Below are 11,738 nucleotides of genomic sequence, written 5' to 3' on the forward strand. Positions count from 1 at the left end.
CCTGGTTGCCGATCTCTGATCATTCGCTTGGTCATGATGTCTGCCATCTTCGCTCGGTACGGCTCAACAAAACCTCCTCTTGATGCTGTACATCTCTTGGCACAAAAGCTCCCTGAACCAGCATGATCTGAACCGATTCCACTCTCCCTATACACGACAATCGGCGGTCAACTCTCTCAATAATGTTTGCTTCCATAGTGCGGACGACTTTCTCAACCAAAATTCGGAACGGTTGTCGACTTTCTTTGGCGTTCTTCAGTTTCTGGTTGTTTTTGGCCCTGTTGGCCTCGCTTTTTGCATTATCCTGGTAAATTTAGACTCTCTAGAGTTATCGTTCTGCTTTCTATCTCTTTGTAGCAAGAGCACCTTGGGTGAAGCAAGGATACCATGTATAATTAGTTCTTTTGGAGTTTCTCCACTTGCGTATTTCCTTTGGGCGTTGTGCTTCTGACAGAAAAAAAAAGACATTTGGTCACCATTCGCCTTCCCTGTGACCTCTTTAAGGTGAAGCTGTGAAAATTCGGAGAAATTATGGGCTCAGAGCTTGAAGGTGATGTCTTCATGACTAATTTCGTAATTATGTGAATAAGTGAAAATTTGAAGGGTTTCCGTGCAGCTGCGATCGAGAGGGGGATAGTGAAATGTGTAGTCTTAGGTATGCAGTAGCAACAAAATGTAGTGAAATAGCCTTTATTGGTATGGTAAGTAGATGGGGCAATAGTGAAGTGAGTGAATGCAAAACATGAGGTGTTGGAAGATAAATTGCTAAGAGCTAGCGGAAATCTATGCCGTCCAGCACTGTTGGCATGAAAAGCCTTTTAGGTTCATCCTTTCGTGTCATAGACAGTCTTACACGACCTACAGTTGGTAGCAGATGATTCTTAGCCAGAAAGTGCTCCAACACTTATTTTCGTACCAAGCACCGCCTCAAACGCCTTGGTGTGCTCAACACTATCTCTAATATTGCCCTGGGCAGAGTGATTCTGTCAATCGTACGAAGACCATCAATTTTAGAATCCATACCCTGCCTCAATCATAAATTACTGTCCTCTGCTCCCGAGAAACAGATGATATCAAACAACAGTGGCTGCTATTACGCTTGAAGTTGTTGTAAAGTGGCCTGACGCTCTAGATTGTTCAATTATCTTTTCACTGGGCTGAAGGCAATCTCCACCAAAACCATCATTCCCGAAGTTTCCCATATCCCACAGCATTTCCATAAAATTTTCATGACTTGAATTGTTTATGCATCAATTTCCCGGATCATATCGACTCGAAGTTTGCCAGTGTTGTTTTGCTGCCATCACGGAACCTGGAATGCGACTTGGATGTCTACATTGGTTGCTGATTTGCACAGAGAACAGCCCGAATTCGAGAAATATTCGCATCTTCTTAAGATACTCAGCGAAGGACCTGGTCATTAGAGCAAACACTCAGAGATAATGTCCGTCAAGGTAGCTGATTAGCTCATATACCTTGAACTGATGGGACGTGTCTCGTCCCGACGTAGCTTCTTGACTTGCATATTTGGGGCTCAGTTTTGCCTACCACCCCTTCACCATTGAAGAAGTCAACGAGACAATACCTACTTGAGCTGACAATAGCAAGAAATCAAGTGCTAGTGCTAGTGAAAAAGGAAGGCACACACCGTTCCTGACAGAATCATGTCGGCTGTGCTCCTCTTCCCGGCAGTCTGTACACTTCTTAAAGTTAAGCTCCACTTCTACAAGAAAACAACCACCAGTAAAGTAGTTGCTGTGCATTTGCTGTTGCGAAAACACGAGGTTCCCACAATGAATTTGTTGTTGCCCAGGCAACGTGAAATCTATCTGCGGATCGTGCTTCCAGCAGTGAATCTCATTCAAGCGCGGTAATACTGCTGTAACACTCTGAAAGTCTAATCGACGGCCGTCCATTCTGAATCGTTCAAAAGGTTGGAGTTCAAGGACAAGAAAAGAAGGAGCCTTACCTCCCATGATCTGCTCCTAACCTAGAAGATTGGAATGATCGACTTCGGCGCTCGGGGTCTCCAATTAATAAGTTCACATCGCATCCCTTCACATGATTGATTCTTGCTAACTACTCTGCCAGGAATAGAAGCCTTTCTTCTCCCCGTTGAAGATGATAAATTAGAGTTTCAACTTCCGTCAATTGTCTTCAGGGAGAGTGGAGAGCCATCGAAGACCTGCCTCGCGTAGAAGCTCCTCATAGTGATCTTGAGTGTAAAAATCTCACCGATTGGAGTCACCCTGTAGGTCTAAGGAACAACGAGGGATGGCTAATCCTTGCCCTAAAGAATTCTGTCCCTCCACTGCCTGTCGTTGATTCTATTCTCGAATTTTCTATATCTGGGCTAGTCAGAGCGCCTCGAGAACATTTTTCGTCTAGGATCTTACTATACCCCTTTATTCCTTGCCATCGAGGCATGAAATGTCTCTGGATGCCGCAAAGCAATATTGTGAGCTTCCTTGGGCTCCTGCTCCCAGACCAACTTTAGGTCGTGCGTCGAAATTTTCTGCGCGTTTATCACCGTGGCAACGCCGCGACTTCAGTCAACACTGCCATCACTTTCGTCCATCTGAAGTTTCATTGACTTTTCGTGACAGAATTTTGGGGAGAAAGTTGTGCGAGTGTAGTAGTTATCAATTCATTTTCAACTGAAAGTGCTTGGGCTGGAAAAGTCTCTGCAGAGTTTTCATTGAATGACTTACTAGCAGCGTGCTCATGAACCAGCATCTTTTTTTATTCTTTTTCACACGCACAAGCCCAGTCAACTAGTGTTGCGTGAAAAGTCAACGTTTCAAATATCTAGATGGATAACCTCTAGAAAGCCTCACTATTGAAAAGGATCAATAGCTTATAATGGCGGCCGGCGTGAAGAGGAGCCTTTGACTTAGTGTCGTTGCTGGCTTCTGCCAAACATGCGATGGTTTGAAATCCGTCAAGCAGCATGCCTCTCTCCCAGAGTCGATTCTTCTGAATGAAGTCGAAGGCTTCTTTCTCGATGGCGCGACATCTACCTCTACCTGGCTCTCGAGAGCAATCGAATCATTTCAATATCATCTCCGTCTTAGAATTGTCAAGTCGGCTTGATGGGACCACGCCAAGCAAGAAAAACACCGTCAAACGTTCTGCAAACCTCTCAAGGCGTAACACGAAGCCTCAGAACAGTAAATTAACGAGCTAAAGTTCAAATAAAGTACTGGAACTTTGCTTGCAGATCTCCTACAGACTTCGTTTGTCTCTGGTTTGGTGGCTGCTATCAAGTGAGGAAAATTCGTTGAAGGCGTGGAGAGGAGCACCAGAGGAGCTTCACAGGAGCAGAGGAACTTCATAAGAGCAGAGAAACGAGCCCTCTGAAGCTGCTTTGAAGACGGCAGCATCATCAGCGTAGGACTCCAGATCACTTTGGGCAAGCCGAGGAGAAGCCACCATGTTGATGAGAGACTGTCGTGCGGTACCTTGGGCTACCGGGCCTTTTAATTGTGAGGCACGTGGAGTAAAGAGCTCAGAACCAGAAAGCAACCTTCCAAAATGTATCTCAAAAAGATCTTGTAGCACACAGTACGGCCTTCGAGTGGCAGATGTGCGGATCGACCGCAGAACCCTTTTTGGCTCCAGTCAAATACCAAAATTTGGCTAGCAGGACATGGCAGACCCAGTTTGTGGACCTGGAAGTGGCTTATCATATCTTCAAGTCTCTTATTACCTAAGAAGCGTTCCTCGGGATCCATGCGAGAGAAGGAAAGAGTCCACACCGAAGACAACGAAGGAACAAAAGGGATAAACGGCCGTACATCTGCAAAAGCCTCCCAGGAATGTGACCAGCCTCCCCTCCTACGACAGCATGCTACAACTCGTGTCAGCTGCGACTTATTGATGGTTGTCACATCAAGACAGAAATTGGAATCTGTTGTCAAGTAGCATCTAGGGAAGGAGCAGGAGCTATTCTAGAGTTCCAGGCAGGATCAACTCAAGCTATTCACGTCCTCTTCGACTCAACTGGCTTTGACGAAGGGGGTTGGGGGCTGGTCTTTCATTTCCCCCCTCCCTCCTTTTTTTCACGATTCCCCTTGCTCCTGCTTAGAGCATCGTGGTCAAACCTGAGAGAGGGTCTACACCAGCTCTAAATTTTCCCAGCAGAATCCTCTGAAGGAGTTGAGTAGCGCCGGCAAGTCACAGGTGTGGGCCAAGTCACTTTTTTCGAGGTTCGAGCTTGCATGCCAATCCTGATCGGCTCAAATCTCACAAACACCGCGAAACCAACCCATCCACCTCATGAAAAAGCGCTATTGCCATGTTATGAGACCATACTAATTATTTCAACCAGGCAGATTCTCGAGTAACATCATATCCATCCAGTAATCACAACAAGGCCGGAAGAGCCTATTAATCGTGGAACGTGAAAGGTACTGCCGACTTGACCAAGTTGACGCCGAAGCTGCTGCTGGAGATTGGAATCCGCTTTACACAAGCTGAAGAGTTGCTCGAATGAAAAAGTGGAGCTTCTTCCTGTCTCGAGAATCAACTCCTGCTCCGAGATCAATGCTTGCTCCCGGTCGTGTGTTTGAGTTGTAGAGTATAGCAAAGATGGGACCTTTTGATCCAGCTATGTTTCTTACACTGCTATCATTAAGGGCTTGTTGGACCAATAAGCTGTACAACTTTCAAGTAATACTTCCATGCCACGGACTTTGACTGTGGATGCTCTGATAGGCGCCTCAACTCTTCAATATATCCGAGTCTCTTCAGAAGCAGATGCAGCGTCTGTCGCCTCGCGACGTTACGTTGATAGTACCAGGTAAATTCTTTTCCCTAAGGTGCAAGCATCTGGTTATAAATAAGACATGGAACTACAGCCGGCGTTCAACTTCTCCTTGTTCTCTGCTCCTGTCTTGTCAGTGGCTGTGTGGCTCCACTAATTGCTCTCGTATGAATAGAGAGCTGAAGCAGGAACGGGAGATTCCCTGAAGCCGCAATACCCGCTGTTCAAAACGAAATCGGTCAGCCTCCATCCCTTCGAAGTAATTACCTCCAGATGTGGTAACAAATTTGGACCGTCAATCTCTTCACCAACGATAGCCATATGTGCTCCATCGCCTGTAAAGCTCTTCTACCGACTCTTGTTCCTCCTCTGCCTGCTGTGTAAGAGACGGATTCTCTTTTTCAAACGTCTCGCTCTTCTGGATGTCGACTTAAATCACAGTGTTGGGGTCGTATATGTGGTTCTTGAGACCGCTACTAGGGAATAGTAGTCTGATGACAAATCTTGGTTCTGATGCTGTCTTCGGACTAGTATCGGAAAGACTCCTAGTAGCATGTGTGGGCTCGTCTCGTCCTCAACTCCCAAATCTCTTAACAATTTCTTCATCCAAATCCCCGATCTCTTACAACAACAACAAAAGTGCTGCAAGCACGGCACCCCACACAGCATGTATCGCATCGATTGACTGTTTGGTCGTGTTGGGTGCCTTCCAGATATGGAAGATGTTGCACCCGCGCTAACCTGATATCTTACCCACCTGCAATGGTGAATGTCAACATCAAAATTTCCATACATAAACATAACCCTCAAAGCAACAAGCAGAGGGTACACCGACCCCTTCATACTACGCGCAGACAATACATCCGAGCTTCACCAAGTTCAGACATCTCTTGTATAACTTCATCACAGGACTGTGAAGTATCCCTGCGACGGTCTTTCAAGGCGCAGTCTAGCTCGGCCTGTGACTTCTCATCTCAGACATCGCCGCGCACACTTGGCGCACCAGGACTGATGTTGCTAACATGCATTGGTAAGCAGCTCCTTCCCTCTCCTAGGTAAGGCTTCTTCTTGCTCGTTACTAACTGATCTCCTTCCTCTCCTCGCGGCAGCCGATCGAAGGGCACGTGGCGCAACTGTCAAATCATCGAAATTTCTTCGCGATTGGCAGATATGATGCAGAATAGCAGAGCCAAATGTCTTCGATCCTCACAAATCTCGAGAGTCGCGACCTCTTGATTGATCGATGTTACCCCCTCCCCAGACATGTCCGGCATCTTGTGAAGGCTTACGCAGCCTCTGAAGCTTGTCTCGAGCCACACAGGGATGCAGAACCACTATTGAGTGCTTCGATTTGGCATCTAACAGTGATCATACTCGCCCACTTGGTACTCGTTGCCTTCGCCTATCCACATCCTCTCTGCCTGACCCACTTGACAAGGCGAACAAGGTGGTTCAACAACCTCGCTCATACCATGGGTGGTCTCCTCCCTGACCCTACAATAATGCTGGCAAGCTGAAACCTTTCGGTCTTTTTTCTTGGAGGTTTCTGCCTCTCGAGGTAAATGTACCCTACCAGCTTATAGGGTTTTCTTTCGTAGAATCTGACTACATCCTAGAAAGCATTGGAAAAGTTCTGTAGAGTCTCATCACAATGAGCTAGAGTGCTGGGCTCCGGAAGACTCCGAATCCTACGCCTCCAACCAACCGATCCTAGAGACTCTCTTGGCAACGAGCTGTCCCGAGCTTCCAGCTTGGGAGAGGAATTCCGAATACATCCATGCATTTTGTCGACAGTCCAACTTGTCTGGCTTCCTCCAACTCCCGTCTTGTACCTAGGAAGCCAAGGAGCTCTAATTCTTCCTCCTTCGACGTGAAGCCTCTTCCTCCCTAACGCAAAAAGCCCACCCCGCATCAGGATGCGAGATGGGCTCTTTCGTTTGCGTAATACTCATGGCTGTCCAAACACTCTAGGAACCTCCAAAAGATCGACGAGGTCTTGTACTTGCTCCATCTTTCTTTCACTAGATAGGAGAGCTCGAAAGTCCATCACTTTGAGCACTGAAACCACTTCAGCACCAAGCAGCATTCTCTCACCATCACGATGAAGGTATATGCGTCTCTTCTCTTCTCTAGCCTTCAGTAAAGAAAGCACAGCGATCCCCTCCCATTCGAGGCCGACCAAATCCCAAGATCGGAAATCGGAGCAACACTAGCGCATTTGGAGCTTCGTCGGCGAATCGTCTCCTTAACGCATCTTCCAAGACTGGTGCTGATGAGCCTTAGCTAAAGTTGGAAGGCTATGAGAATCAAGTCGCATGCACCACCGATGAGCTTGGTGCAGAGGATGCTGTTACTGGAACACCTGTTGACTTTAAACTTCCATTATCATCAATGACAATGATAAAGTTGTTGCAGTGATGTCGACCTTTGGGCATACCGAGCCAAACGCAACTCGATTCGACTCTTTGCCCTGAGCAGCAGATTTTAGTGGTATACAGAACCGACTTTGTCGGAGTGACCGGCGGAGAAGTCCAAAAAGCACTCCTGGCTAGATCGAAGTACATTGAGTGCTTGGCTCTATCGACCGTTCAAACCAACTGCTGTCTAGTCGAGATATTGTCCATAGATCTAGCCTTTGAAAGCTGTGAAGTCGAGTACAGCATCAGTGTTTGTAAGTAGACAAGCTGTCTTTGGAATATGGCAATGGATTCGACAACGAGCGACGGCCATCCAAAGTTTTATTCTTCTCTTGTCAAACTTTCTGGGGGCTTGAGCGAAGGGAGTTCTGATGCCAGTTTGAGAACAAAGAAACAGTTGCAGTTGCCCTTGCCACCAATACCACGATCAAGGACTGCAAATTCGACACGACATCGAAAGACAATCGTTTCGTCTTAGCATGTTTTTTGATAACGACAGAAGGATCATTAAAAACATGAGTTCTTCGACTCAAATTGACTGCACACTGTGCTTCGCTACATTTGTCTGCTTTTGTCTCTGCAGATGTTCTTCTATGTGAGGAAGTCTTGGGTTGTGACAGCCAGTCCTACTGATAGTAGCTGTCATGATCTCGATCGATGAAATGCGATTCAGAATCTTTGTGTGAGGGAGTGTTGCTCGACCAAGCAAGAGCAAGACAAAAATCCAATACAGCAGAGGGTGTGATTGGAATGATACAAGCGTATTGAGACAAAAGAGACTGGGATAGTGTGGAGGGGATTTTAATTCTGTCACGTCAATTTGTCAGCTGGCACCAGATTGGCAACTCCATCACTCTCATATCTTCCTCCAAGTCTCCGCGCAATCTACACCTTCACTCGTGCTGCGATTCCGAAAACTTACAGGGCCGAGCCTGAACTAAGCCAACAGTCCATCCTCCAGCATGTACCCAATGTGGCTCACCAAAGTCGATCTGCTATACCCGATTCTCACTTCGATAAGCCTTCTTCACTATTGTTGTCTAACGATAAAAATCTTCTCCACCAAAAAAGCACAAAAATAGCTGGAAACAGATACGGACATCACCATGTGATCGGTACAAGGTGCAAAAAGACATTTCGTCAACCCTTTTCCCGACATAGGCCATTAAAGCAGCTAGCCTTCGAATGTCGACCTCAAACAAGCCTCCAAACACATTCTTTCTACCCGTATTATGTCGAAATAGGGAACGATAAAAACGCGGCTGCAAAAAATAGCAGTGAATATCCAAAAATTGTTGAGTGAATTGCCCGGTTGAAAAAGGGGCTCGCTTAACGTGACGATGAGCGGTATGACCAGCAGCGACATGTGCCTCAACTTGAGCAAGCATAGTCTGTCTTAATCGAGCAAAGACTGGAGTTCGAAGAGCCGTCGTCAATCGAGTCTGAGTTCTGTTCTTCCCCTAGTGAGGAATAAGAAGGCCGAGTGAGCTACCATGTTTCAATCCGAGGGACATAACACCTATTCTTGCCTGAACTCCAGACCATCCATCTGAATGCTTTTCTAGCTTTGGACTCAATATTTCACTATGGATGTCGTTGTATCTGGAGTGTGGATTGCCATTGCGAACAATTACATTTACATGTGCTCCCCCTGTTCGCGTGCCGCATCTTACTTCAGTTCGAGGAGTTGTTTGCTTGCAGAACATTGTCTTGTTTTTGTAGGGCATGGATGCTTTTTTATAAAATGTCGCAAAGATGGGCGTGAAAGTCGGATTCTTTTCCGAGGTGTCGAAAGCATCGTACTCATAGTCAATGTAGGAAAATGCGCTGTTTTCCAAAATCATGTTGGTCGCTAGCAATGTGGTTGAGGCACGACATTCAGTCGAGGGTTTCCGTATCCAAGTCTTCCTTTGGCGAATTCGGCTCTGCATTTAGCTCTTTCAAGATCTCTGACATTTATTGGGAAATTGGCCTAAATTTCGGAGTTGCGTAAGCCATCAAGCTTGAGGATAGGATCTCTGATCCAATCCGTTCGTGGGGTTGAAGAAGAGGTGAAGTATGATTGTGGCTGTGGTTGAGGTTTGGGCGAGTACCCAAATTCTCAGAGGTTCTGTTACATCCATCCATCATGATGTTCCAAAAGAGGTGGAGTGAGATCTTGGGTGTTGTGTCGAGGTTTGAGTAGTCACTCAACCTATCTGTTATGGCGTAGCAGAAGAAGTGGAGTATGTTTGAATAAGAAGTAGTGAGGCGTTGAGACATCTAGGGCTTCGATCATACTCACTCCTTCGGGAGACATAGCTGCTGCCCTGGAATTTCTGAATGTTCCACATACTTCTAAAAACTATGATGTGGGACAACCCTCTGTACTTCTGTTTCGAAGGCATTCCGGACGTTCTTTGCGAGCTTGAATTGTTGGGTTTCTTTGTAGTGCCGATACTATGTCCAAGATGTCGGACGTCGTTTGGGGAAAGGGGCATTGATCTGACACCCGAAAGTATCTTTGTGCCGGAAAGCATTAGCACCAGGATCCTGAGCACAGGGTATCTCTCCGAATCTTTCTGGCCGCTCTTATATATCCTGTAGATGCCGCTTAGATTTCGCTTAAGGGTTGTGTGAGGATGTCGATGTCTGGAACTTGGATGTATTGGATGTTGATCGTGCCTCAACCCAAGCACAAGGCAAGCTGGCAGATGTGTCCTGAGTTGACCGAGTGTATTGAGTATTGATGTTGCCGACGTGTGTATTCTTGCACTTTCGAAGTCCTGGAGCTGCACGCCTCACCATATTCTCAGGACTCGTGCAAGACTTGGTGAAGGAAGGCCCCTAAAGTTATGGAGTTCAACAGTACCATCGGGGTGCATCATCTGAGAGATTGTAGTATGGCAATGCAGAGTATTGTTCATGCTATGCCGAAGTGTCGGTGGGCCTGGAATCTTATCTCCTCTTCGAAGCATCAAGCAGCGACCGGCAGCGGCGATCTCTGATATCAGCCAACTGTTGTTCCAATACGGTGCATGCCTTTGTGTCATGTTAAGATAAGGAGGTCTGCACCTCTGAGTCTGTGTTGGACAAGCCGAATATTGAGGCAAGCATACCAGGCAACGTCGACGGATAGGCAGCATGTATTCTTTTGTTGGGAATGAGGTTCTCGAGCGCTTGTTGGTGATTGTGATCAAGTCAGCTTGCCATGCGAGGGGAGATACTTCTGCTTTCGACGGTCTGCTGTCTCTGGGGATCAAAGAAATGGTCAAGGAGGAGGTATGAGCTAGCTGTGCGTCGCAATTGGCTGATATATTCGTTTAGAAGGTCCCGGATGGAACTGTCTGATCCTTCCTGGATCCTGGTTAGAGCTTTGGTATTTTAACAGAAGGGCAGGTCTGAACTGAAACTATCTTAGGTCAGCGGGAGGTCTCTCAATCTCTGCTTGAGATGTAAGAGGATCTCTTACGTGTGTTCCATTTATCCGAACACAAGAGTTGGCGCCATGGCTCAGGTACAGGAAGTCTATCCTATGAAAGGGCTGCGAAAATACTCTGGGCCTGTCTCTGCGAAGTGACCTTGCGCAGAACAACAATTGTAATGGCTCTGTGTGCTCAATTGCGAGCTACTCAATTCCCAGAGCAACAATCAAGAGATTGCGAACCTGTGATTTGGCTCTTGGGGTATATAGTACTCGGATTGGATAGAAAAAAATAGTCATATATGTAAGCTGGGTATTTTCGAACGTCCTCTGATTTTCTTTGAGGACAGTCCTGATGTTGTCCTTAAGAGACGCAAGATTTGAGATGCGGATCGTCGCGCTTAACGCTATGTACACGTGGTTCACCCAAATTTAGTTAAAATCATCAACAGATTCATTACATTCTACCCCTGGATTACACAAGATTTTATTGAGCACATATGGACGATCTTGAGTCATTCAGATTGTCAATTTGGAGATGCTGTGGAGTTTCAGGTCCAGAGCGAGCACGGAAAGAATCATTTACGGAGTCTACATTTCAGAAATTATCGTTAAAAAAGGAACAGCCTCATCAGAATGTTGAGGATACTAATTAATCGATTGAAGTATCACCTCAAGAGTCAAGAATTAAGACATTATGTTGAAGGAAGGAGCAATCTACTCCATGGTTAAGCGACGCAATCCAGGTCGCAAGCACAATCATGAGAATATTCATGGAAGCTCTGAAAGTCATACCAGAGAAGGCACCATAACGCATCCATCCAGCTAATGAGACGATTCGGGAGGAACAGGCGACTGTCTTGGTGTTCACCAGCTTCAAGAGAGTGAATATCACTGCTATTTTGTCCAGCACACCCTCCGATACAACAGGAATGGCATTAAGCCAGAAAAATGGCCCAGGACGAGGAAAGAAGGGAGGTGAGGATCGTCAGCGAGTCAGATTGCCTCTGGAATCGAGTATCTTATCTTGCTGACCACTTTCCCTAAGCGAAGCATCATCAAGATCTGGAAAATCAGGTAAGCAGAAGGTCAAGAAGGGGATTTTGGACTTTTGGCGTCTGTTAGTGATGTCTCGAACCACGAGAATCAAAGA

The 11,738-nt window shown here is 46.4% G+C and overlaps 1 protein-coding gene across 1 annotated transcript; it reads right to left on the reverse strand.

Moving 5' to 3' along the window:
- Positions 1-772: 772 nt before the first annotated feature.
- LY89DRAFT_676837 (uncharacterized protein) lies at positions 773-1,916 on the reverse strand (the record flags this gene model as incomplete). Its single annotated transcript, XM_018213634.1, has 4 exons — positions 773-858; positions 917-983; positions 1,476-1,544; positions 1,590-1,916. The coding sequence occupies 4 exons, from the start codon at positions 1,914-1,916 to the stop codon at positions 773-775; spliced, it is 549 nt and encodes a 182-aa protein (XP_018062772.1).
- Positions 1,917-11,738: the final 9,822 nt, after the last annotated feature.

Source organism: Mollisia scopiformis (assembly GCF_001500285.1).
Source record: "Mollisia scopiformis unplaced genomic scaffold LY89scaffold_32, whole genome shotgun sequence".
In the NCBI taxonomy this organism is placed as follows: domain Eukaryota; kingdom Fungi; phylum Ascomycota; class Leotiomycetes; order Helotiales; family Mollisiaceae; genus Mollisia; species Mollisia scopiformis.